This window comes from Poecile atricapillus, chromosome 11 (assembly GCF_030490865.1).
Source record: "Poecile atricapillus isolate bPoeAtr1 chromosome 11, bPoeAtr1.hap1, whole genome shotgun sequence".
NCBI classification, from domain to species: Eukaryota; Metazoa; Chordata; class Aves; order Passeriformes; family Paridae; genus Poecile; species Poecile atricapillus.
This window is the reverse complement of record NC_081259.1, coordinates 18135462-18157233: the sequence shown is the minus strand read 5'-3', so window position 1 is coordinate 18157233 and position 21772 is coordinate 18135462. Positions and strand designations below refer to the sequence as shown.

Genomic DNA, 21772 nt, shown 5'->3' with positions numbered 1-21772 from the left:
CCGCATTCAGATTGCCGGCTTTGTCTGTGTTTGTGAAGTGCTATTAACATCGATGGCATCGCTGCCATAGCCATAACAATAAGAGGCATCGATCCGCGCTGAGGAAAGGTCTGAGGACCACTGAGAGGGGCCAGGCTGAGTTTCCTTGATGGCAGGAGAGCTCGTGAGGCACACACGCGTTGTCACCCCACTGTGTTTCTTGCCATGAGCGCATGCAGGGATCCACACGCCTGGTGGGTACCCACCCTTCCAGCCGAGCCGGGGTCTGGGGGAGCCGGGGAGTAGGCAGGAGCGGGAGCAGAGAGCTGGAGTGATTCAGCCCTCAGCTGGCGAATTCACCGTGCCCACCCTTTGTTTGTTCCTCCCCTGCTCGGAAGCTCGCCTGTGCCAAGCAGGAGGATAACGGGGCTCCGGGGAGGCAGCAGCCTCTGCCTGAGTGCCGGGAGGGGATCGAGCTTCCCGGGGCTTGCTCGTAGCCCACTGCAGGGACACGAGCTTGGGATGGCCTCTCCTGCACTCCATGGCAGGCTCCATCGAACAGGAGAGGCCTGGGGCCAGCTCAAAAGCTCCCACTTGCTCAAGGAGCCGTTCAAGGGAAGGCTGATGGGACCCAGTGAAAAGACCCGTGGCCCCAGCCCGTGCTGCTGCAGAGGGCCCTGGTGCCCCTGCCTTCGGTCCGCCTTGGCCGGCAGCCAGGGACAGCTGGGTAGAAGCAGAACAGAGCAGGAAACACCCCAGGAGAGCCCAGCCGAGAGGAAGCAGGAGGGGAAAGTGCACATTACAAGGAAAGTTTGTGTCCATTACTGCCTCAGCTGTGAGAGCCAGCGCTGGGCAAATCTAATGCTGCTCGATAAAGAGTGTCCATTATGGAAGGGGGGAAGCGGTAGGCAGTGTTCGGGAAGTCGTGCACTTAGTCCTGAATGAAAGGCCACCAGCTTGGCTTGCGCCGGATCCTTCGAGGGGCCCTTCGGGATCACCAGGTCCCAGACCTGTCCTCGAAGGCGTCCCCTCTCCGCTTGCAGCCCTTTCCCTCTTACGTGCTGGGGTGGGGGGTGGCAGTGTAAAGAGGAGCAAAACGCTGTGCTGAGGTAGCTGCTGTAGGGCAGACCGTCCGGAATCCCCGGGGTAGACCGGCATCGTCCCTCGGCGGACACGGGCAGGGCTGGGCACCGACGCGACGGTGACGGACAGAGCTCCGTCGGTCCGTCCTCTGCGGGCAGCGAGGCTGCACCGGCGGCGGCGGGGCGGGGGCTGCAGGGGCCCCCACCCATCGAGCGGCCCCGGTTCGCGGGGGAGTCATCCCCGCTCCCCCCGCCCCGCAGCCCCGGGGACCCGCACCCCCCGCGCGGAGCGGGGGCGGAGGCGGGAGGAGGGACCGGCCGCGGCCGCCGCTGCCGTGCCCGCCGCTCCGCGCACCGCCCCGCGCCCGCCGCCGGCTCCTCCCGGAGGGGAGGCGGGGGCCGGCGGCACCCAGCCCGGCCCCGCCGCGGCAGACCCGGCCGGCCGAGCGGGCGTGCGGAGCCCGGGCCGAGCCAGCCGCCCGCCCGCCCGCGGGGGCGATGCCGCCGCCCCGAAGCGCCGCCGGCCGCCCGGGCGCGGAGGGCAGGGAGCCGCCGGCCGCACGGCCCTAGGGTGGCCCCGGCGGGGCCCCGTGCCCGGCCCGGCCCGGCCCTCCCTCCCCCGGGCGCGGGACTGGGGGGCGGCCCGGCCCCGGGAGCGCCGCCGCCGCCGTTCGTGCTGTCGCTGCGGAGAGGGGGAGCTGCGCTACTGCAGGTGGAGGTTTGGCGGGGGGGCCGGGGGAGATGCCATTTCTGACCGAAGGAGATCGCCGGCGAGGATGAGATGCGGGTAAGCGGGACGGGGAACCGGAGCGAGCCACGGGGATGGCGGGACCGGCGAGGCGGGGAGCGGGGCTCCGTGGCCCCGGGACGGCGCCGCCGCGCCTCCCCGGGGCCGGACCCTGCGCGGAGGGAGCGGGGCTGGGAACTCGGTGCGTGCCCCAGGGTGCGGGGGAAGCCGTGTGCTCCGGGAGCTGCCGCCCTCCAGCCCCGCCGGTGCGGATGCTGCCGCCTGCCCGCCCCGCTCTGCCCGGGCGCTCCCCTCTGGCCGTCTCCTCCCCGCACCCCCGCACCGTTCCCGCAGCCTCGGCGCAGCCCCTGCGGGAGCTACGGACCAGGCGGAGCCGGGGCCCCAGCGAGAGGGCTGGGGTTCGGCGGGACTGAGGCTGTATCCTGATAGGGAGTATCCTCTTCTCCCGGTAGTTCCCGGGTGAATTGGCCGGCCTGGAGCAGATGCCTTGTTAAGGTAGGGAACGGATAGTCTGGACAGCGCTACCCTCCGGGACTGGCAGGAGAGCAGGGATCAGCCTTAAGCTGGCTGTGCCCATATCCTGCCCAGCAAGGGTTAACTCAAGAGGAGGAATTGTTCCTCTGCCCATCCCCAAAGCAGAGGCATTAAGGGTAAAAGACGGGCAGGGACAGCTCTCCAGCCCTGAGCGACCAGATTGGAGGCAGGAGTCATGGGGAGGGGGTATTTTCCAGGGCAGGGGTTCACCTCTCTGTCACCAGCCCCCCCAGCCTGGAGATAGGTGAGTCGGGGACGTGGGGAGTTAATGCCGAGTGGGGCGATTCCTCAGACTCCGAGAGGGCTCTGGGGGCTCTGAAGCCCTGCCTGGGCTGAGCCCCACACCCCGGAGCCAGGAGCCGACCCAGAGATGCTGGGCCAGGGTCAGGCTGCCGGCGCGGGCTCTGCCCTCGGTTTGTGTCTGGCAGAAAAAAGAAGTGGTTTAATGTTAAAGGAGCTCCACAGGGCAGTGGGGGATTGCGAGGATGTCCGGGAGCCTGCCTGGCAGAAGGGCTCTGGGAGCCCTCCCGGGAGGTGCCGGCGCTTGTTGCTCTCCGTTATTGTGTGTAGGTTATTGGATTTTTCACCTTGCGCCTTGGATGTATAAATAGCCCCGTGTGACGGGTAGAGGCACGACTCGATCCAGGTGCTGGAGATGCCACCTCCGAGGAGGAACGGGAGTGTTGGTGCCGCGAAAGTGATTTGCACGAGGAGGGAGGGACAGCGGGTGAGCGTGGGCACTGCTGGGATCGGGTGTGCTCGGGCTGGTTGGCGTCGCCGAGGCTCTGCTGCCTCTCCCTGCCTGTCCCTGCCCCAGCTGCCGCCCCAGCAATCGCCATCCGCGATTCTTCCCGGCGAACGCCCTTTCCAGCGAAAGGCTGTCGCCGCTGGCCGGCAGCAGGGGATCGCCGGGACTGCCCCGCTGCTCTCTGGGGTCTCGACTCGCGGAGGGAAGTTCATGTATTCCCGTGTATTCCCACCCCGTGGATCTCCCTCCATCTCCCCTTTCTCTGCACCACCTCCCAGAGCCCGGCTGTTGCTCTGCAATGATATCCCTTCCACAGCCCCATCCCAGCCCTCCTGCCAGCCTTAACCATCTCCTCACTGCTCTGCACCTTGTAGCAGCCCTGACCTGACCTTCACGCTGGAGATGGCTGTGGAGCAGCAGTGTGGCCGTGCCTCTGGCCGTGTCTTCCAGCACAGGGCCTGCACAGACCGTACAGGACTGCCCAGCCCATCCTCACCCAAAGACAGCTATCCCAGCCCCTATCCCAGCCCATCCCCACCCAAAGACAGCTATCCCAGCCCCTATCCCAGCCCATCCCCACCCAAAGGCAGCTATCCCAGCCCATCCCCACCCAAAGGCAGCTATCCCAGCCCCTATCCCAGCCCATCCTCTCCCAAAGGCAGCTATTCCAGCCCCTATCCCAGCCCATCCCTATCTCACAGCAGCTATCCCAGCCCATCCCCACTGACAGCTGCCCTAGCCCATTCCCACCTTACAGCTGCTATCAGCACCTCTCACAGCCCTTCCCCACCTCAACACCAGCTATCCCAGCCAGCATCATTGCCCAAACCTTCCTTCCCCTGCTTCTTCCCTGTCCGTTCCCCTGGTTCCAAGAGCATGCTTTGTGTCTGTCCTGGACCTCTTGCAGAGACAGATGGCCAGAACAGCTGTGCCGGTGCCAGGAGCAGAGGGGCTGCTCCCTCTCCCGGTGCCAAAGCCCACTCAGCCCTCTGCCCGTCCAGCAGAGTGGGTGGGGTGCGGTAGGAGGACATGTCTGGGTTGGCTGTGCCTTCTCACATGCTACTCCTGGCTCTTCCCTGGATCCTGTTGGCACGGCTGCTGAATGGAGAGGGGGCCTCTGGAGCTCTCAGATGATGAGCAGGGCCAAGAGGGAAATGTGCCCTCGGCTAAAGCCTCCATATCTTCCCACAGAGAGTTTTCCCCATAGCACCTGCCAGCTCCTGTGTTCACACAGCCCCAGCTCTCGCTGGGTCTCGTGGGATGGGCAGGAGGTGACTGGAGGAGACAGTGACACTGCTTTTACAGCTCCTGGAAAGAAAGAGTCAGGTTTTCCAGGCCTTCTTGTGGACGGATTAATTACTAAACAAATGGCTGTACCACTGTAACAGCGTACTGTGCTGCAGTTACTCTACACCTGTAATGTAATTACTGTGTGATACCTCTAATTACCACTGTTTCCTGGAAGGTTAACAGCATCACTGAAGGACTTCTGTTTTCTTTAGTATCCTGCTTCACGTAGCCACAGTAGCACTGCTAAAGTTAGTGCTGCTCCATGTAAGTGACAAGTATAAAATCCTCTAACTTGAGGCTTTAATTCAGGGGTTGATAAATGACTTTATAATAACACCACAATTATAGTGTAATTACAGTTGTTGAGCTATAAACCACAACACAACCTGTTGGAGCTTGATGAGGTAAGTCGGATGACCACTGGGTGCTGCTATTTGGTGGGACCCTGTCCTTGGAGGCAGAGCTGGCAATGGGCACATCTCTGTGAACATTCAGGTGGAAAACACAACTCACAGCTTGGTCAGGGTGGGTGTTTGGTCTCTCCAACACAGCCAGCGCACTGAGTCAGCAGCTCTCCTCTGTTCTCTGCTGAACCTCAAGCAGGGCTCATCCTACCATGAGCAGAAATGGCTTTTGGTGGGAAGAAAGCCAGAAGAGCTTTTCAGGTAGCAGGGAAGGCTGGGATGAGAGAGAATAGGGCTCCAAATGCTTAAATCAAACAATCCAAGAAAAACAAAGGGAGAAAGAAGTGGAAGGCCATGACCTCAATTTTCTTTTTTGTCAATTTTTTCCACTTTCTTTCTATCCAGGAGAGTAAAAATGGAGCTTTTGGCAGGGAATGGCTGTGGGGAGAGAGATCTCTCTGCCTCTACTGTATCCCAGCACCCTGTGACCGTGCCTGGGGATGTGCCTTACTCACATCCAGTGCTGGTGGCTGTTTGAACCTGCTGCCTGTTGGGCAGTGCCAGGGCATGTGTGATACTGAGGGGGAGAGGGGTGTCTGGAGATGGGGCTTACTTGGGGGACAAACACCAGCCAGAGTCCCCCCTCCCAGTGCTTCCCCAGCCCCCAGGCACTGTCAGCAGCATGGTGTGGCCTCTGTCCCCTTGTCACCAGGACAAAGCTGGGTCGTACAGAGCTGGCTGTGTCTGAGCAGTGTTGTCAGTTTGACCCAGGAAATTGAATAAATGCTGATAAATGTCACCGAGAGTGACATCATCATCTCCCCTTCAGCCCAGGCAGGGCAGGAGGTCACACCAGTCTGGCTCAGGAAGGGGGGACAGCAGGGGGAGTGCCCAGCCTTGAGTAGAGACCCCAGCCATTGTTCTGGGGTGATTGCTGGGTGATTCCCACCTTTCAGCAATCAGGAATGGCCAATGGGACCTCTCTGGGCCTGCATGGGATGCATGGAGAATATTGGTGCAGGATGGCTGTGTTGGGGGAGCCCTGCCATGAGCCCCACCAGTGGCTCTGGCCTCCCTCTGGCCTCACCAACATCTTGGCCACCATCTCTTGCCCTCCCCAGGCCTGTACCCCATCCAGACAGCATCACCTACCTGAGTAAGGATCAGGCAGGGCAGCAGCTCAGTGTCCCTGTCACAGTGGCTGGGGAACTCGGCTTCGTTTTGCTCATTCCCATGGTTAAGCAGAGACGTGGTTCTCTTTAACCATCCTGCATGGTTTTTTCCATCATTTTATTCACATCCCTGCAAGCTGGTCAGTGCCTTGGCATCCTGCAATGGACATGTGTACAAGAAGCTTTCCTCTCCTGGGCTCCACAGGAGTATCCTCGCAAAGACCAAAAGCTTTCCCCACTGAAGCACTCGTGTCCTTTGTCTCAGGGCTGGGGTCATTGTCTGGAGGTGGGGACAGTCCTTGGGTGAGCTGGAGGGTCCCCACAGGGAGCAGGGACAGAGTGAGGAGGTGCAGAATTGGCCTGTGCCTCCCAGGACATGATTCCTGTGGTCCAGCCTTGTCCAAGGGATGCTCAAATGGCAAAATGCCTGTGGTTGCCATCAGACTGGGCAGAGCTCTGCTCTGGGGGACAGGCTGGCCGTGGTTCTCTGGGGGATGTGCCCCTGAGCACCCAGCCCTGCCCTTAGGGGTGTAAGGCTCCTGATGCACCCTGCCACCCCACACAGCCCTCACTTCCCTGGCAGCCCTTCCCCTCCCCACCCTATATTGCTCTTAGTTATATCAGTAGGACCCACTATTTTTATTTTTTTTTGTTATTTCCATTCAGTTTCTTCATCAGAATGCAAAACATTAAATATCACTCTGGTAATTATGGTTAATTTCATAACCTGCACCTTAATTGGATTGGTCTCTGATGGGGAATTCTCGTAGGAGGGAGAAGCAGAAATATTTTGACATGATCTATTCTTTCAGCTCTTTGTTTGGATTTGAGATGTCGAGTGTGAAATGGGAAACAACTGATTTAGACCTCAGAGGCAACCTGGGGGTGGTGAGCAAAGCCTGAGCATTCCAGAGGCACTTCTCCCCCTCCAGCAGCCAAACCTCTCCCTCCCATACCCAAACCCAGCCATTTCCCACCCCTCCTTTGGATTGGGAATAGTCACAGGGAGCCAGATCCATCTGGTCTACCCAAAATGTGAGTCTGAGGAGCCAGGTTGGCATCACAGTAAGCTCTGGCCTGGTGGCTTTGTGTGCTGTAGCACAGAGCAAGGCATGGCACTCCACAGGCTCCCTGAGAGTCCGAAGACTTCAGGGATGTGAGACAGACCCACAGGGACACCTCTTTTCTGCTGGGAATTGGGCACACAACAGTCCATGGACATCCCCAGGGCTGGAGAGAGGCACCAGTCTCTGTGCCATGGTGGTCTGGGCTGTCTCAGTGCTGCTGCCCAGGGCAGCCAGTCCTGGGGGAGCCCTGGGGCCCCCCTGCTTGTCAGGGCTGTGCCGTGGGGTGGCCACCCCACCGAGCCGGCATCTCCCTGCCGCTTTGGGCCTGAGCTCCAGCTTGCCTGGGAACCGCAGAATTGCGCTGCCATTAGGTGCTGCCATTAAACTGATTTGTGCTCAGCCTGTTTATCCGTTTCAATGGGAAACGGCACCGAAGCGGCAGCGAAATGGAAACCCTGGCCTTGCATTTCCGATGCACTGTATTTCCCCGTGATTACTTTTGTCCTCACGTACAGTCCAGAGCGCAGGCTCCGTGTCATTATCCACAGTGCTGGGAGAGGAGGAAAGGGCAGAAAGCTTTGCTTTTAGCTCGAGCAAAACGCAGCAAACCCACCCCATAGCTGCCTTCTTTTGAGGGCAGTGGGGAGCCACTCCATTCCCATGGTGGATCCCTCTTTTTTTACCGTGCCCATGGGCTCAGGTTGTCCTGGAAAGGCTGGGGAATGGCACGGCTGATCTGCCCCTGTGCTGATGCTGACAACCCCTGTCGTGGGCATTAAAACAACTGCCTTGCACAGCCTCATACCTGCCAAGGATTTCTGTCAGCCCAAACCCTGTCCAGGACACATCCTGCAGCACCTCCCTTCCTGCAGGATTGGGGCTGGGAAGGGCTGGCAGCCCCTCACCCGCTCTGCCCGGCTGTGTGGGTTCAGCTGGATGCAGGACAGGCGGGTTCAGCCGTGCCTCGGCGCAGTTTGTTTTTATCTAATCCATTTTATTGTTGAATGAAACAATAACAGCAAATACAGGCCCTGAAGACAAGCCATAAATAATGCAAAAATCAAACAAGTGAGAAAGGGGGAAAGAAAAAGGAATTATACATGTAAAACCAGCCCAGAGAAAACCAGGCTGGGAAGAAGAATCTTCCCTCTGCACTTGCTATTGCTCATGCTTTCTGTGCCTCCCTTTTCTCCATTTCTCTCTCTGAAAATTCCTGCGGCACCAAATTTGTGATTATGTGAACAAAACTTAATAATAACTGGGAGGGGGAGAGAGAGAGAGAGATCTGTCTTGCGAGAAGGAGTCGGGAAATGAGGTGGATGGAGCGAACCGGGGCTTCCATCTCTCTCAGTGTCTTGAAGCAGAGCTGTGCTCTGCCCCATGTCCCTATGGGGTGTGGAGCAAGGACAGATCTCCTGATGCCACCGGTGCTCGTGGGAGCCCTGGCAGCATGGCACACACAGTCCCTCCACCCTTGCCACTTGTCCTACCAGTGGGTGATCCCAGAGCCAGCTCTGCCAGGCTGGGCTGCACTTGGCTTCTCCCAAAGGCTTCTGAGGCCACTTATTTTAGGCAGCAGTATAAAAATATCAGGGCTAGTCCTAAAGCGGGGTAAATCAGCAGGTTTCCCTGAGGTCAGCAAAGCTGACAGCTTTATGTCCTATGTCCTTTGAAGTTCTCTCGCCGCTATCCCAAAGGTTTCCAGGGGAAAACGCAGTGCTCCAGAGCAGCCCTTGTACTTTTCTTGGTATCCTGTGCTGGTTGTAGGGGGATTCAAGGGATGTGCCCTGGGAACAGAAGTGACGCTGTAAGTACAGTCTAAGCTTAAATTAAATGTAAGGAACGTGACTGATCCCTGGACCTGCTGTTCCCCAGCCTTTGGGACTTTGATCTGGGGTTTCAACCTTTGAGCAGTGGCAGCGATGCAGTAGGGACTGTCCTGGTTTAGGGCAAATTTGGGAGAAAACCTCCAATGGGCCCCCCCATGGGAAGCAAACCCACATGGCCCCTTTCTCCCACCCCCCAACTGGTTCAGAAAGAGATTTCTCTGAGAGAAGTGGAAAAAACCTGTTTATTTAACAGGCACAGCACTACCCAGCACAAGAATGAACAATATCAAATTACAAAACCTCTCGCTGTTTTGAAGAGATGACAAAATTCAGAGGGTCTCTTTCCTGTGGGTGTTTGCTCTGTTATCAGTCCCTCTGGCGCTGGAAAATGCCGCTGCCCAGGCTGGGCTCCCGGTAGTCCACGGGTGCAAGCTCCCGGTGCTCCCCCGAGTCCCCAGTCCAGAGCAGGTTCAATCCTTTCCAAGGAAAAGGGAAAGAAAACAGTCCAGAAAAACCTCTCTGCTCCGGCTAGCTGGAAAGCCAAGGCGATCTGTGCCTTGTTGTCTGTGCTGTAGTCAAAACCCCGTCCCGGGATGTGGGGGGGAGCAAGTACAGTCTCTGATAACAGACTCGGTGCTTCTTTTCCACTCACTTTTACTCTTAGATGAAGTTTTAAGAGTACAAAACCTGTGTCTGGGCTAGGTGGACAAATGGGGATACAATTTAACATCATAATCAACCCAGGACAGGACGCAGTGGTTTGGAGTGGTGGCATTTAGAGGACGTCACATCCCAAAGCCTCAGCGCTGTCCTGCTGGGGCAGCCTTGGGTAAATGAGGGCAGGAGGCACTGGTGGGACTCCCCCAGCTCTGCCTGTCAGCCCTGTGTTTCTGCTGCTGGAGCTGCTGCTGCCCCAGCCCTTCTCTGGGCACTGAGCAGAGCTCTGGGGAGCTGTAGAGCCACGGGTGCCTTTTGGTAGCTGGAGGGGATTGGGTGTTCCCAGGCAGGGAGCAATAGGAGGGAGCAGCTCGTGTTTCCTGGTGCCCCCAGGTGTGGCTTGTGGGTGGCCAGGAGCAGTGTCTCAGCCTGGCAGAGCTGTGTCCTCCTCGCTGCTGGGACACTGGCCACAGCACAGGCTGGAGCCCGGCTTTGGGGGAGCAGAAAGCCCCTGTCACCAGCCCAGCCCTCAAGGCAAGCTCAAACAGCGATGCCATCTGCTCCTGGCTGGGAGGGGAGGCGCTCTGGCAGTGGGGTGACTTTGTTCCAGCCGCTTTTATGCCACGTCAGGTGCTGTCCTGCCCTGCACACAGGGTCCAGCTCAGGCTCCGTGCAGCTGGGCTCTGGCTGATTCAGCAGCACTGGGGCCATGTGCTGAGCCATGCAGGGCCACCCCAGCAGCACTGGAGCCTGTCTGGGCTGTGCCCATCCTCCAGCCCCAGCACTGCCACCCTAGGCAGGGCTCTTGGAGCAGTTCAAGGGAGCTCAGAAGGCATTTGGGCCATGGGTGCACTGCAGGGGACGCCTTCACAATGTCATTGTGACCCTGGTGGCTCTCCCAGCAGACACCCTCCTTGGACTTTCTTTCACCTCTTCAGGGCAAGTGCCTTTCCATTGCCCTGAGAGGAGCCTGGGGTTTTTCCATCTCCCTTTCCAAGCTACAGACAGGGAGGAAGAACCAGCTAGGGAGACCCTCATGCTACACTGGAGCCTCCTGTACCCAGTGCTCACTTATCAGAGTGCAAGGTGAGCTGGGTGCCTTCAGTGAGCACTTAAAACATCCTGGTGAGCCAGCCCATATCCACAGAGACAGCAATCCCAAGGAAATTTTTGCCAAAATAAAGGAAGGAGAATCCCCATTAAATTGGTGCATGTCCTTCCCAGCTCCCACAAGCCTCCAACCATCTCTTCCTGATCCAGCCCTCGAAGTCTCCAACCAAAACCTTCAGGAGCTATTCCCTTGCCAAGCACAACTCCCCTGCTTCTTGGCTGTCACAGGCAATAAAAAAATGAGCATTCTCCTGGCTCACCTGACCTGGGAAGCACTGAACCACCAGTTCAGGCAGTGGCTGTGGCAGCAGTGACTGGTCCATGTCCTGGCCACCTCTGCCCATGAGCAGGGGAGCATGGCTGGCCCTAAGCCCCAGCTCCACTCTGCACTACACCCTCACCCCCCTTGTTTATCTTGTGCTGGCTCAGGGCTTTACACCCCCTGACATCCATAGCTGCCTTTGCAATTACTTATTGATCCCTTGTCAGGATGTTTTCTCTGCTGATGGGGCACTGAGGCATGTGCAGCCAGAGAGAGAAAAGATGCTCAAAACGAAGGAGCAAAGGTATGAGAAGCGTGAGGAGCTCTTGCACAGATGTGATCGCAGCAAGAAACAGCCTCAGCAAAAACTGCTCTGAGCTTCAGCATCCTGCAGAGACAACCAGGATCTCCTTCCCATTGTCCTACTCCAATAACCTGCCTGAAAACCACTCTCCAGGTTGGCTCGGAGCCACTGCTGGCTGTCCCTCCACTGTACATAGCTGTCCCTGCGTGGGGTCAGCTAGATCCACAGCCCAGATTTAAACGAGCAGACAGCTGGGCAAAAGCCTCCCCTTAACAGCATTCTAGCCCCTCAGCCCATGTTAGAGCTCTTCTCCCCTGGGCATCTCCTGTTTTTTCTGCTCTTCTTGCCCGCTGGCTTGGTGCTTTCCTTATTGACTGTGGTGCTGGTGACACCACATTTTGGGTGGCAGAGCCTGTTTCCATGAGGAAATGCCTTTGCAGGGCACTCCCATGGGCCAACCACGGCAGAAATGTGGTGCCAGCTGGGCGGTGTCAGTGCCGGAAGGGGATTTGCATCTTCAATGCTTCTTCATGCTCTTTTACAGCTACAGAGCAGCTGCCAGAGCAGATCAGGTTGCATCACACCTATTCCAGGCTCCCACCTCGGAGCTGCTGAAAGCAGATCCTCCAGGAGGCTGAGCAAGAGCTCCCAGCTGGAGCTGTTCCTTCCTGTGGGAAGGGGAGCAGTGACCCCGGCAGCTGGTGGATGGTAGGGCTGGGGGTGGGCACTCCTCTGGCTGACCTGCCTTGGCTCACTGCCTTGCGTAACTTGCTCACGTGTCTCCACGATTCTGAGGGGTCCCTCTCATCTTCTGCCAGTTTCTCCCCCGTTCTTTCACCCTCCTGTGCTGCTCCTGGATGATTTGGGGCCAGGCCAGGACACAGGACAGCCCTCTAACCCTTTGTTAGCAGCCCATCCATTAATGAAGGCCCAGAGGAGTGTGGTGGCAGGTCTCCATTGCCCAGGCCAGTGCTGTGCCACCCTGGCTGTGCCCACCAGCAAGCTTTGGCAGCACTCTGGGATCACTTCATGCTCTCCCTCTTTGATTTCTTCTTTCCCATGTGAAGAACAGTGATTCCAGAAGGGAAAGCACTTCCTCTGCCTGATGCTCCCACCCATTGCTGCCCATCCTTGAGCAGGAGGGAGAAGGGCAGTTAGTGCCAATGCCTCCACTCTGGGACTGGGTGGGAAAAGAGGAGGAGGAGGGAGCAGATAGGGTAGAGAGGAGGGAGAGACGAAGCAAAAGGGCCCACAAATGCACACTGGACACAGGGGAAATGAGAGGAGGAAATGGACACAAACGTGTTTGGCAAATTAAAGCTGCTCCCTTTGTTTTTGCTGCTTTGCAGATGGCTACAGAAACAGCGAAGAGCCTGGGGTCTGGATAAGAAACTCCTCTAGGAGCAGGAAAGGTTGTTAAATATTTATTTGTAAACCTGGAGTCTTTGTCTCTAAAACATAGTCAAGTTCAATAAAATTTGATTTAGCTGGAGCAGCTTAGAGGAGACAGGAGCATGGACACAGGGAGCTGTGTCTTGTTGGCTTCATATGAAGCCATCAGGGCAGAGATGGGGTGAGCCCATGGCTGAACTCACCCCTACAAGGCAACTCAGTGAGGATGTCCAGCACTGCTGAGTCCAACTCACTGCTGTGCCCAGCTGGGAGCACCAGCTTGGCTCCTGCAGGGACAGGGTGGGGATACTGAGCCCCCAGAGCACTGTGCCCCCCTCTCCTTGCTGGGATATGGATTGCTTTGTCCTAAATTGCCTGTTGTTGCTCAATGCTCTCACAAGCATCTGGTTCAAGGGTGAACATCTCCCGCCCTGTAATTTATGGCTGCCAGGTGGGCTTAGAGCTGACTCAGGGGTTTTTGCCTCTTGCTCGCTCGCTCGCTTGCTCATCAGCACATCAGATCACTCCCTGCTCTGTGGGGTGGGGAGCAGGGGACAGCCCAGGGACAGCAGTGACAGCAGTGGGCATTGCCAGGCAGCTGCCCACCCCTTGGGGCATCCTCAGGAGCACACTGAGGGGCAGAGCCTGGGCTCCCTTTTGGATCATCACCCAAGTTTGGCTTTCCTGGGACTGTTCCTCCCACACCAGGGCAGCCTGTGCCTGTCACACTGGAGCAAACCCCACGCACATCAGCGCTTCAATCTGGCCCCAGGCTGCATTTCCAGGCACAGGCCCAGAATGGCATCTTTCCTCCCAGCACTGAGCCCAGGCAGAGACACTGGGCAGGTCCTGCTGTATTTAGCAGCAAAGCAGCGCTCCGGTGCATCCATCTGCGCCTCTTGGGCCGAGGCCGGGACCTTCCCGCGGGAGGGGACTGTACTGCGGGGCCCTCAGCCCTGGGCAGCAGGTGGTGAGGACAGGGGTCAGTGGCTGCCATGGCTCTGAGCATGAGTTTTGCTTTGGCTTGCACTGGGTTTGCTTGTCGCCTGAAGGCAGCGAGTCTGGCAGCTGCTGCTTTTTTTGTCAATTTTTTTTTTTGTGATTGAGGAAGGAGAACCATGCTCACGCCAAGGGCTGCGGCTCTCACGGGCTGGGCTATGCATGATGGCCATGGCCCAATCCTCTGCTCCTGCCTGGCAGCTCCTGCTGGGCCATGGCCAGCACCCTGGAGGGGGGCTCAGGTACGTTTCAGGGTCTTCCTCAGAGTAGATCCAGGATGGCTTTGTGGAAAGCCCTTCCTGCAGGTAGCAGTTGTGCAGGGGCTGTAAGGCTATGCATGCACTGCTGGCCCACAGCTCACAAAGAAATCACAGTTTGAGTCGTTTTTAGAAGGGCATCTCTTAATATCCATATCACCTTGAGGCACAACTATTTCTCTCCGAATCAGGCAGAGGTAAATGGGAGCTAGAAGTGATTTAAAGCTCATCTTAGCTCAGAATTTTCCAGCTTATTTATTGTCTTTCTCCCAAAGCTCTTCTGTGACTCTGGCTATTAAGATTACGGATGTTTTTGTCAGGGATTGTATTTATCATGGATTTAAATTTATCTGAGAACTAATAACATGTGAGGTGTGTCTAGACTTCAATTCTAGGCTGTGCTCATCAGCAACGCCACACAGATTCTGCTTCGTTCATCTATTGCCTCTTTGCCGATATTTTACTCATTGATACCACACAGTTGTGGCTCCACTGAGGCTGCAGTGGGGATGACAGCACTGGACCAAAGGTGTTGGAGGTGCAATCCTGCTGGTGGAGAGGCAGGATTGAGCCTGGGGGCAGTCAGTCTGCAGGATTCAGCTCTGCCCCCTCCCCGTGCCCAGCAGGGACCAGAACAGAGCAGCACATGCAGGCAGAGTGGAGCTTTTGGCCCAGCACACAAACACGGCTGGTGCCTGGCACTCTTAATGAGCTGAGTGTTTTCAGTCCTGCTATAATTAAGCCCCTCAGACTGTATTTTGTTTTGCATGCAGTGTTTTGCTGTCTTTGATGGCTTTCTCAGCACGGCTGTGAGGAGCACAGGAATTGGTTTCTGAGAAAAAAGGCTGTAGGCGAGCCAGCACTCAGTAACAAGCATGTGGTGGGAGAGCAGTGCCCAAGGGGCTCCTGGCCATGGGGAGGGGTGGCATGGGCACCCACTGGCAGCCCAGCTCCAGTCAGGGCTGCAGCATGAGCCTGGGGAACAAATCTGTATGCAACCTGAGCCATGCCAACCCTGGAGCCAACCTGGCTCCAGAGCACAGGCCCCAGTCCCAACCCCACCCAGCAGCATGGCAGTGGCAGCAGCAGCAGCCTCGCTTGTATCTGTTCTGGTGCCCAGCACCAGGAGGTGATGACATGGCAGATGATGGATTGTAAATACCCAGCAAATGGCTCTTGGCAGTCTGGCCGGGGCCCAGGCACTCCCACTGGAAATGTTTCCACTGGACTGGGACATGCTGGCCCCAGGACCAGCAGGAGGGAGCTCAGCATCACTGCGAGAGGAGCTCCATCCCTGCACCCCTTCACTTTGAGTGATGTGCTCAGTGTGATCCCCACTGAGCAGCCCCACTGCAGAGGGAGCAGGGAAAGTGGGGGAGGAAGAGGACAGTGAAATGGGAGGAAACCACAGAGGGTTCCTGTGGGGACACTCCAGGCCCTCACAGCACATCAACCGCTGTGCCAAGGCTGGTGGTTTCCAAGATGGTGCTGGTGGACATTTTTATGGCCAGTCCATCATCTCCCATCCTTATATCTTACAAAGAAATTTTGAATAATTTTTTGGGAACAAAAGTGATCCTTGGGTCGTATATCTGTATGAAATGATGAATATGAGCAGAAGCAATGGGTAGGAATGTGCAGAACGTGTACCAGCCCCATAAATAGTGCTAGAGCAGGGAAAGTAATGGACAGGATATACAGTGATGGATACAAACAGAGCCAATGGAAGTAATGGATTGGGTGTGTTCAGCAATAGCCATAAATAGCATTAGTGGGAGCAGTGCAGAGAGTAACATAACAATAGATATAAACACGGGCTGGAGTAGCCGGAGATCTAATTTGCAATATTGATATGATTTGATTCCTCATAACAGCCTGAACAAGGAAATAAATGCAACAAAGGCAGCGTGACAGGGAGCATCCGCTTCTGCTGGGCTGGGATGGCTCTGGGCTGGGGCACAAGCCAGACCATGAGCCCCCAGGGAGGCCTCCCAGCCCTCCCCAGGGACATCAGCAGGAGGCTGGGTCTTTCCCAGCTGACTCCAGGCAGCCCCCTCATTATCCCAGAGCCCCCCTGGACCTGACTTGAGGCTACAGCTTGCCCTGTAGGCAGTGTGTGCCCAGTTGCTTTTTCTGGGGGAGGAATGGTTTGGGTCTGCCCTTGCAGGCTGGCATGGTGGGAGGCAAGGAACTGGCCCTGGGGACAGACTGAGCATCTGGGGCATGGAGGTGCACAGAGGGAGGGAGCTGGCTCCCACTGAGCTGTCAGTATTGCTCACCCCAAGTGGGGTTCCCCCAGATGCTCCATCCTGTGCTAAGCTCCTCTGTTTGCAAAGCAGCCTTTATATTCAGACTCCATCTACAAGGAACAGAATAATTTCAAGAGCTTAAAATAGGATGTAGATAGATGTGTTTTGTATTAAATTATTTTTTTAAGGAGCAGAGGAAGCTGTCTGACACAGATTCCTCAAGGTCTTCCACTCAAAAGTCTGTGCACGTTCAATCATCAAGTGGAAAGTCAGGGAGTGGGGAGGAGAGAGGGTCTTGAAGCCAAAGGGCTGGATTTCAGCTGGAAAATTAGACCTGCTGTGCATGAGTGGTGCCTTTTGCCTTACCATCACCTCTGCCAGGACACCAAACCTTTTGCCTTGGCCATGCCTGTTGTTTGCTCACGTGCCCTTTGCTCTTTTTCTCCCGCTGTTACCTGCAGGTGAGAGATAGGATGGTAGCTGGGGAGGCGAGTATGCGCAGCCCAATCCTGGCCTGCTGGCAGCCGATTCTCCTCCTGATGCTGGGATCCATCCTGTCTGGCTCTGCCACAGGCTGCCCGCCACGCTGTGAGTGCTCTGCCCAGGAGCGCGCCGTCCTGTGCCACCGCAAGCGTTTCATGATCGTGCCAGAAGGGATCCCTACCGAGACCAGGCTGCTGGACTTGGGCAAGAACCGCATCAAGACGCTCAACCAGGATGAATTTGCCAACTACCCTCACCTGGAGGAGCTGGAGCTAAATGAGAACATTATCAGTGCCATTGAACCTGGGGCTTTCAACAACCTCTTCAACCTCAGGACGCTGGGGCTCAGGAGTAACAGACTCAAGCTGATCCCTTTGGGGGTGTTTACTGGACTCAGCAACCTTACCAAGCTAGACATTAGTGAGAACAAAATTGTGATCCTCTTAGACTACATGTTCCAGGACCTGTACAACCTGAAGTCTTTGGAGGTGGGGGACAATGACCTTGTCTACATCTCCCACCGGGCCTTCAGTGGCCTCAACAGCCTGGAACAGCTGACCCTGGAGAAATGCAACCTGACCTCCATCCCCACGGAGGCCCTGTCTCACCTTCACGGCTTGATCGTGCTGCGGCTGCGCCATCTGAACATCAACACCATCCGGGATTACTCATTCAAGAGGCTGTACCGGCTCAAGGTCCTTGAGATCTCACACTGGCCCTACCTGGATACTATGACATCCAACTGCCTCTATGGGTTGAACCTGACCTCTTTGTCCATCACCCACTGCAATCTGACATCCATCCCGTACGTGTCAGTGAGGCACTTGGTTTACCTCCGGTTCCTGAACCTGTCCTACAACCCCATTGTCACCATCGAGGGCTCAATGCTTCATGACCTGCTCAGGCTCCAGGAGATCCAGCTGGTGGGAGGGCAGCTCACCACGGTCGAGCCCTTTGCCTTCCGCGGCCTCAATTACCTGCGCATCCTGAACGTGTCAGGGAACCTGCTGACCACCCTGGAGGAGTCAGCTTTCCACTCGGTGGGCAACCTGGAGACGCTCATCCTCGACAACAACCCCTTAGCCTGCGACTGTCGGCTGCTCTGGGTTTTCCGGCGGCGATGGAGGTTGAACTTCAACAAGCAGCAGCCCACCTGCTCCACTCCCGAGTTTGTCCAGGGCAAGGAGTTCAAGGACTTCCCTGACGTCCTCCTGCCCAACTACTTCACCTGCCGCCGAGCACGAATACGGGACCGCAAACCTCAGCAGATCTTTGTGGACGAAGGCCACACGGTGCATTTTGTCTGCCGGGCAGATGGGGACCCGCCACCCACCATCATGTGGCTGTCTCCCCGGAAGCACCTCATCTCTACCAAAACCAACGGGCGGCTCACTGTCTTCCCTGACGGCACGCTGGAGGTGCGCTACGCCCAGATCCAGGACAATGGCACCTACCTATGCATCGCCAGCAACGCGGGTGGCAACGACACCATGCTGGCCCACCTGCACGTGCGCAGCTACTCCCCAGACTGGCCCCACCAGCCCAACAAGACCTTCGCGTTCATCTCCAACCAGCCCAACGAGAGCGATGCCAACAGCACGCGCGCCACCGTGCCTTTCCCCTTTGACATCAAGACTCTCATCATCGCCACCACCATGGGCTTCATCTCCTTCCTGGGCGTCGTGCTCTTCTGTCTGGTGCTCCTCTTCCTGTGGAGCCGTGGGAAAGGCAACACCAAGCACAATATTGAAATTGAGTACGTGCCGCGGAAGTCCGACGCGGGCATCAGCTCTGCCGACGCGCCGCGCAAGTTCAATATGAAAATGATTTAACCAGGCAACAATTTGCAAATAATAATGGTGGTGTTTTGTTTTTTTTTAAAAAAAAGAACAAATGAACAAATAAAAAATAATTAACAAACATTGCTACAAACATACCGACCTCTCTCCTTCCACCGTGCCCTCTGCCCCTGTCCAAACCCACTGCGCCTGCACTGTCACCACCTCCTCCTCCTCTTCTTCTTTATACCAGGAAAACATTCAGCCGATGTCTTCAGGACTCCTGTGTTTGTAAGGACTTTGTCTGATGGACTCTGGTGTCAGATATAACTCTGAGAGGGGAAAAACAACAGGGGGGGTGGGGGTGGGAAAAAGAAAGAAAAAAGAAATAAAATCAATAAAAAAGTTACAAACTTTCTTCTGTAACTTTGATTTCAATAATTATGGATTTTTATGAAAACTTGAAATAATAAAAAAACCCTATTTCCTATAGATAGTTGGAATGCAAAATCTTGACTTCTTGATCTATCCAGTTCTATACCTGGCAAGCGCTTGCTTTCATGCCTCAGAGGCACTTCCCAGATGCCTTGCCAAGAGCAGCCCCAGGCCAGGGCAAGTCTCCAGCTGACACCAAAGGTACCTCCTGCAGTGAAGGAGTCTGACTATTTTTCCTGGTTTTACGGTCAGCTCCCCTGCCGATCCCCAAAGCCTGTGGAGCAGGGCCGTGACACTGAAGTCCATAAGCAGTATGGAGCAGGGCTGTGCTTTCCTGCCCTCTGTGTGGGAGGAGGATGCAGAGCCCCTGGGTAGGGCTGGGAGATGATCTCTGCCAGCCTTTGCAGCAGTACCAGGGTGTCTCCTCTCCTATAGGGGACAAGCTGGCCCCTGTGCTCTGCACAGCTGTCCCCATGGGCAGGGATGTGACACATCCATTGGCGGCACCCTCTTGGGTGCCTCCAGCAACTGGTGGCTAGAGCAGCTCCAGCACTGCTCCCCACCTGCCAGGACCTCTGATCACTGGCAGCTAGACTCTCAAGCACTCTCAGGCACATCCAAGGGAATTCAGTTTCCAGGCTCACAGGAGACCTTGTCTGAAAATGGAATTCCATAGGTCTATAAATACAGGCACAGGCTGTGACACACTGTCTGCTCTTGCCTAGTACCAGTTTGCCCATCACCATGGGGTCTGGTCACAGCAACATCCTGCCTTTGCTCAGTGCTCTGGGACTTGGATCAGGTCCAGAAGGTCTGTTTTCCCTTACAGAACCATGGAATGGGTTGGGTTGAAAGAGACCTTAAGGACCATCTCATCTTGGCAAGAAAAGGAAATGGGGGTTAAATTGGCCATGAGGCTTCCAGGGTTGGAAGCACAAAACATCCCTGCAAATGGTGTCAATATGGGCACTAAAGGTTTTATAATCCTTACTGAATCAGCAGGAGCTTCCCAACCCTCCCAGCTGCCACCAAGAGGGTGGCACCACACTGACCCCCCTGGCCCACCCAGCCTCAGTGACACCTCTGAGGCAGATGAGCCCAGATTTGCATTCTTGATTTGTAAGGCACCTAAAGAGTCTGTAGGGATCAAAATCACTACAAGATGGTAAAATGTAAGTGCCAGGAACCTGGAGCCCCAAGAGGGGAAAGAATGGATTTGCTTTTCTTTCAGCAGTGTGCCAACCTAGAAGAACCAACCTGAAGCATCTGTGCTGTAGGGAGGGGGAGTTTTTGCTGATTGCAGCTTTCTGTTCATCTTCAAACAAAACATCTTATGTTTCTTTCTCCACAGCAAGTTTCAGAAGCTTTGATTTGTTCTTTCCTCATCTCTAGCACATCTTTCCTTTTTAACTTTGAAACCAGTGCATTTTTTAAAAGCCTTTGGCTTTTGTTTTGCTTTTTGAAAGAGTCAAAGCAAAATGCTCTTAATTGAGCTTCCCCTCCCACCAGTGTTTAACCAATATTTCCAGTGAGCTAAACACAATACTGCCAACAGCAACACACAAACCTAGGGGTGAAGCTGGAGGCAGGCTCCAGAGACTGCAGATCCTGCTGCAGGGGCTCAGAGCACCACTCCCCTGAGACAGGCACAGGGATGGATGCACAGAGGCCTCAGCCCTTGGAGGATGATGCTAAGCCAAGTGGAGTCAAGCAAGAAAGAACTTTAGGCACAGGAGGATGAGGCTGGTTGCCAGGACTGACACAAACTCAACCTGTGGCTCAGCAGAGAGGTGATGGGGGGGGCTCCATGACCTTGGACAGCTACAGGCACTGGCCATTCAAAAGAGCTGCTTAATTGGCTCCAGTTATCCCTTTTAATGCTGTAAAAAAGAGTTAATTCAACACACAGAGATTTTAAAATACTAAGAACCAAGTCCAGTGAGGAATTTGCAACACATTACAGAGCCCCAGCAATCAAAGTGGGGGAACCAAGTCTTTCACTGTCAAAAAAAGGTTAAAAATAAAAAAAATAAGAGCGCAAATTATTTCTTTTCCATAGAACATCTCAGGAATTTTCCCAGCCCAGCCCTGTCACATAGTGTCACACCTGTCCCCAGTCCCACAGCCTCTGCTGCCCAAAACCTTCCTGGGGAAGGCCACAGTGCTGCCCTAAATCCCAAGCTGCAGCTCAAATCTCTCATTAGTGAACGTGCCCAATGCTCTCTGGCACTGCTGCCTTCCACACACTTTGTTACCCACACTGATTTTTTAATCTTCGATGCTTTGTGAACTGGATAATTTTTTTTTTTTTTCAGTCACTGTGTGAGTGAAGCAGATGGATGGAGCAGAAGAAAAGCATCTCAGAGTGGCCAGCAACTAAGCTCAGCCATTTTCATAGCTGGTAAATATGAGGAAAAAAACCAAATCCAAAGAATAGACTCTTTCTCTCCTTTGCTGAGATTTACAGTCTGTTTCTATTGCAGTTTAATCAGGGGTGAGAAAGCAGAGGCTGGGTTCCAGCACTTCTCTTCAGGGAACAGTGGCCCATGTGTCAGAGCCAGCCAGCAGTTTCCACTTGTTTCTTTTGAATCACAATATATACAAAACACTTTATAAAACAGTTTAAAAGAGGTAGCAAAAATACCAGGGAGTTGTGCTTAGAGCACAGAGGGCAAACGTGCCTTACCTCCTCTGCTTCCTAGACTGGGAGTCCCATGGGGATCTCCATGACAGGCAGCGTGAGGGGACACAGCAGGGAGGAGGATGAGTAGTTAAACAGCACTTCCAGCCCGGGAACATCACCCACCTCGGACCCTTCCCTCCCCACCAGCTCCATGTATTCCCCTACTGCCAGGGCCCATGGCTGACCCTCCCCATCAATCCCTGTTCCCACTCAGCTCCTCTCCATGGATCACCAGAGGAACACAGAGCATGTAGAGGGGTAAGGGTGACCAGAGAAGAGGGGGTCAGGCTGGCCCTTCACCTTCCTGTGC

General features: G+C 55.6%; 2 protein-coding genes across 4 annotated transcripts in view; one reads left to right on the top strand and one right to left on the bottom strand.

Annotated features, from left to right (window-relative positions):
* The first annotated feature begins 1508 nt into the window (after positions 1 to 1508).
* On the top strand, positions 1509 to 18761 carry LINGO1 (leucine rich repeat and Ig domain containing 1). 3 transcript variants are annotated; one of them, XM_058846449.1, is made up of 2 exons: positions 1509 to 1848; positions 16545 to 18761. In XM_058846449.1, the coding sequence occupies exons 1-2, from the start codon at positions 1843 to 1845 to the stop codon at positions 18396 to 18398; spliced, it is 1860 nt and encodes a 619-aa protein (XP_058702432.1). In that variant the 5' UTR covers positions 1509 to 1842; the 3' UTR covers positions 18399 to 18761. The 3 variants fall into 3 exon arrangements, with proteins under 3 accessions (XP_058702432.1, XP_058702431.1, XP_058702433.1); XM_058846448.1 differs by lacking the exon at positions 1509 to 1848 and adding an exon at positions 8722 to 8831; XM_058846450.1 differs by lacking the exon at positions 1509 to 1848 and adding an exon at positions 12541 to 12598.
* HMG20A (high mobility group 20A) overlaps positions 18538 to 21772 on the bottom strand; it is a 176731-nt gene continuing 173496 nt past the window's right edge. Inside the window, exon 11 of the mRNA XM_058846452.1 lies at positions 18538 to 18676. The gene's annotated coding sequence lies outside the window, so the exon portion shown is untranslated. The remainder of the gene's footprint in view (positions 18677 to 21772) is intronic.

Excerpts from the sequence above, each read along its gene's own strand:
- LINGO1 (XM_058846448.1), top strand. The coding sequence starts at position 8,805 with ATGTGCCCTGGGAACAGAAGTGACGCT. Across the intron at positions 8,832-16,544 it reads CTGGGAACAGAAGTGACGCT|GTGAGAGATAGGATGGTAGC; the intron begins GTAAGTACAGTC and ends TGTTACCTGCAG.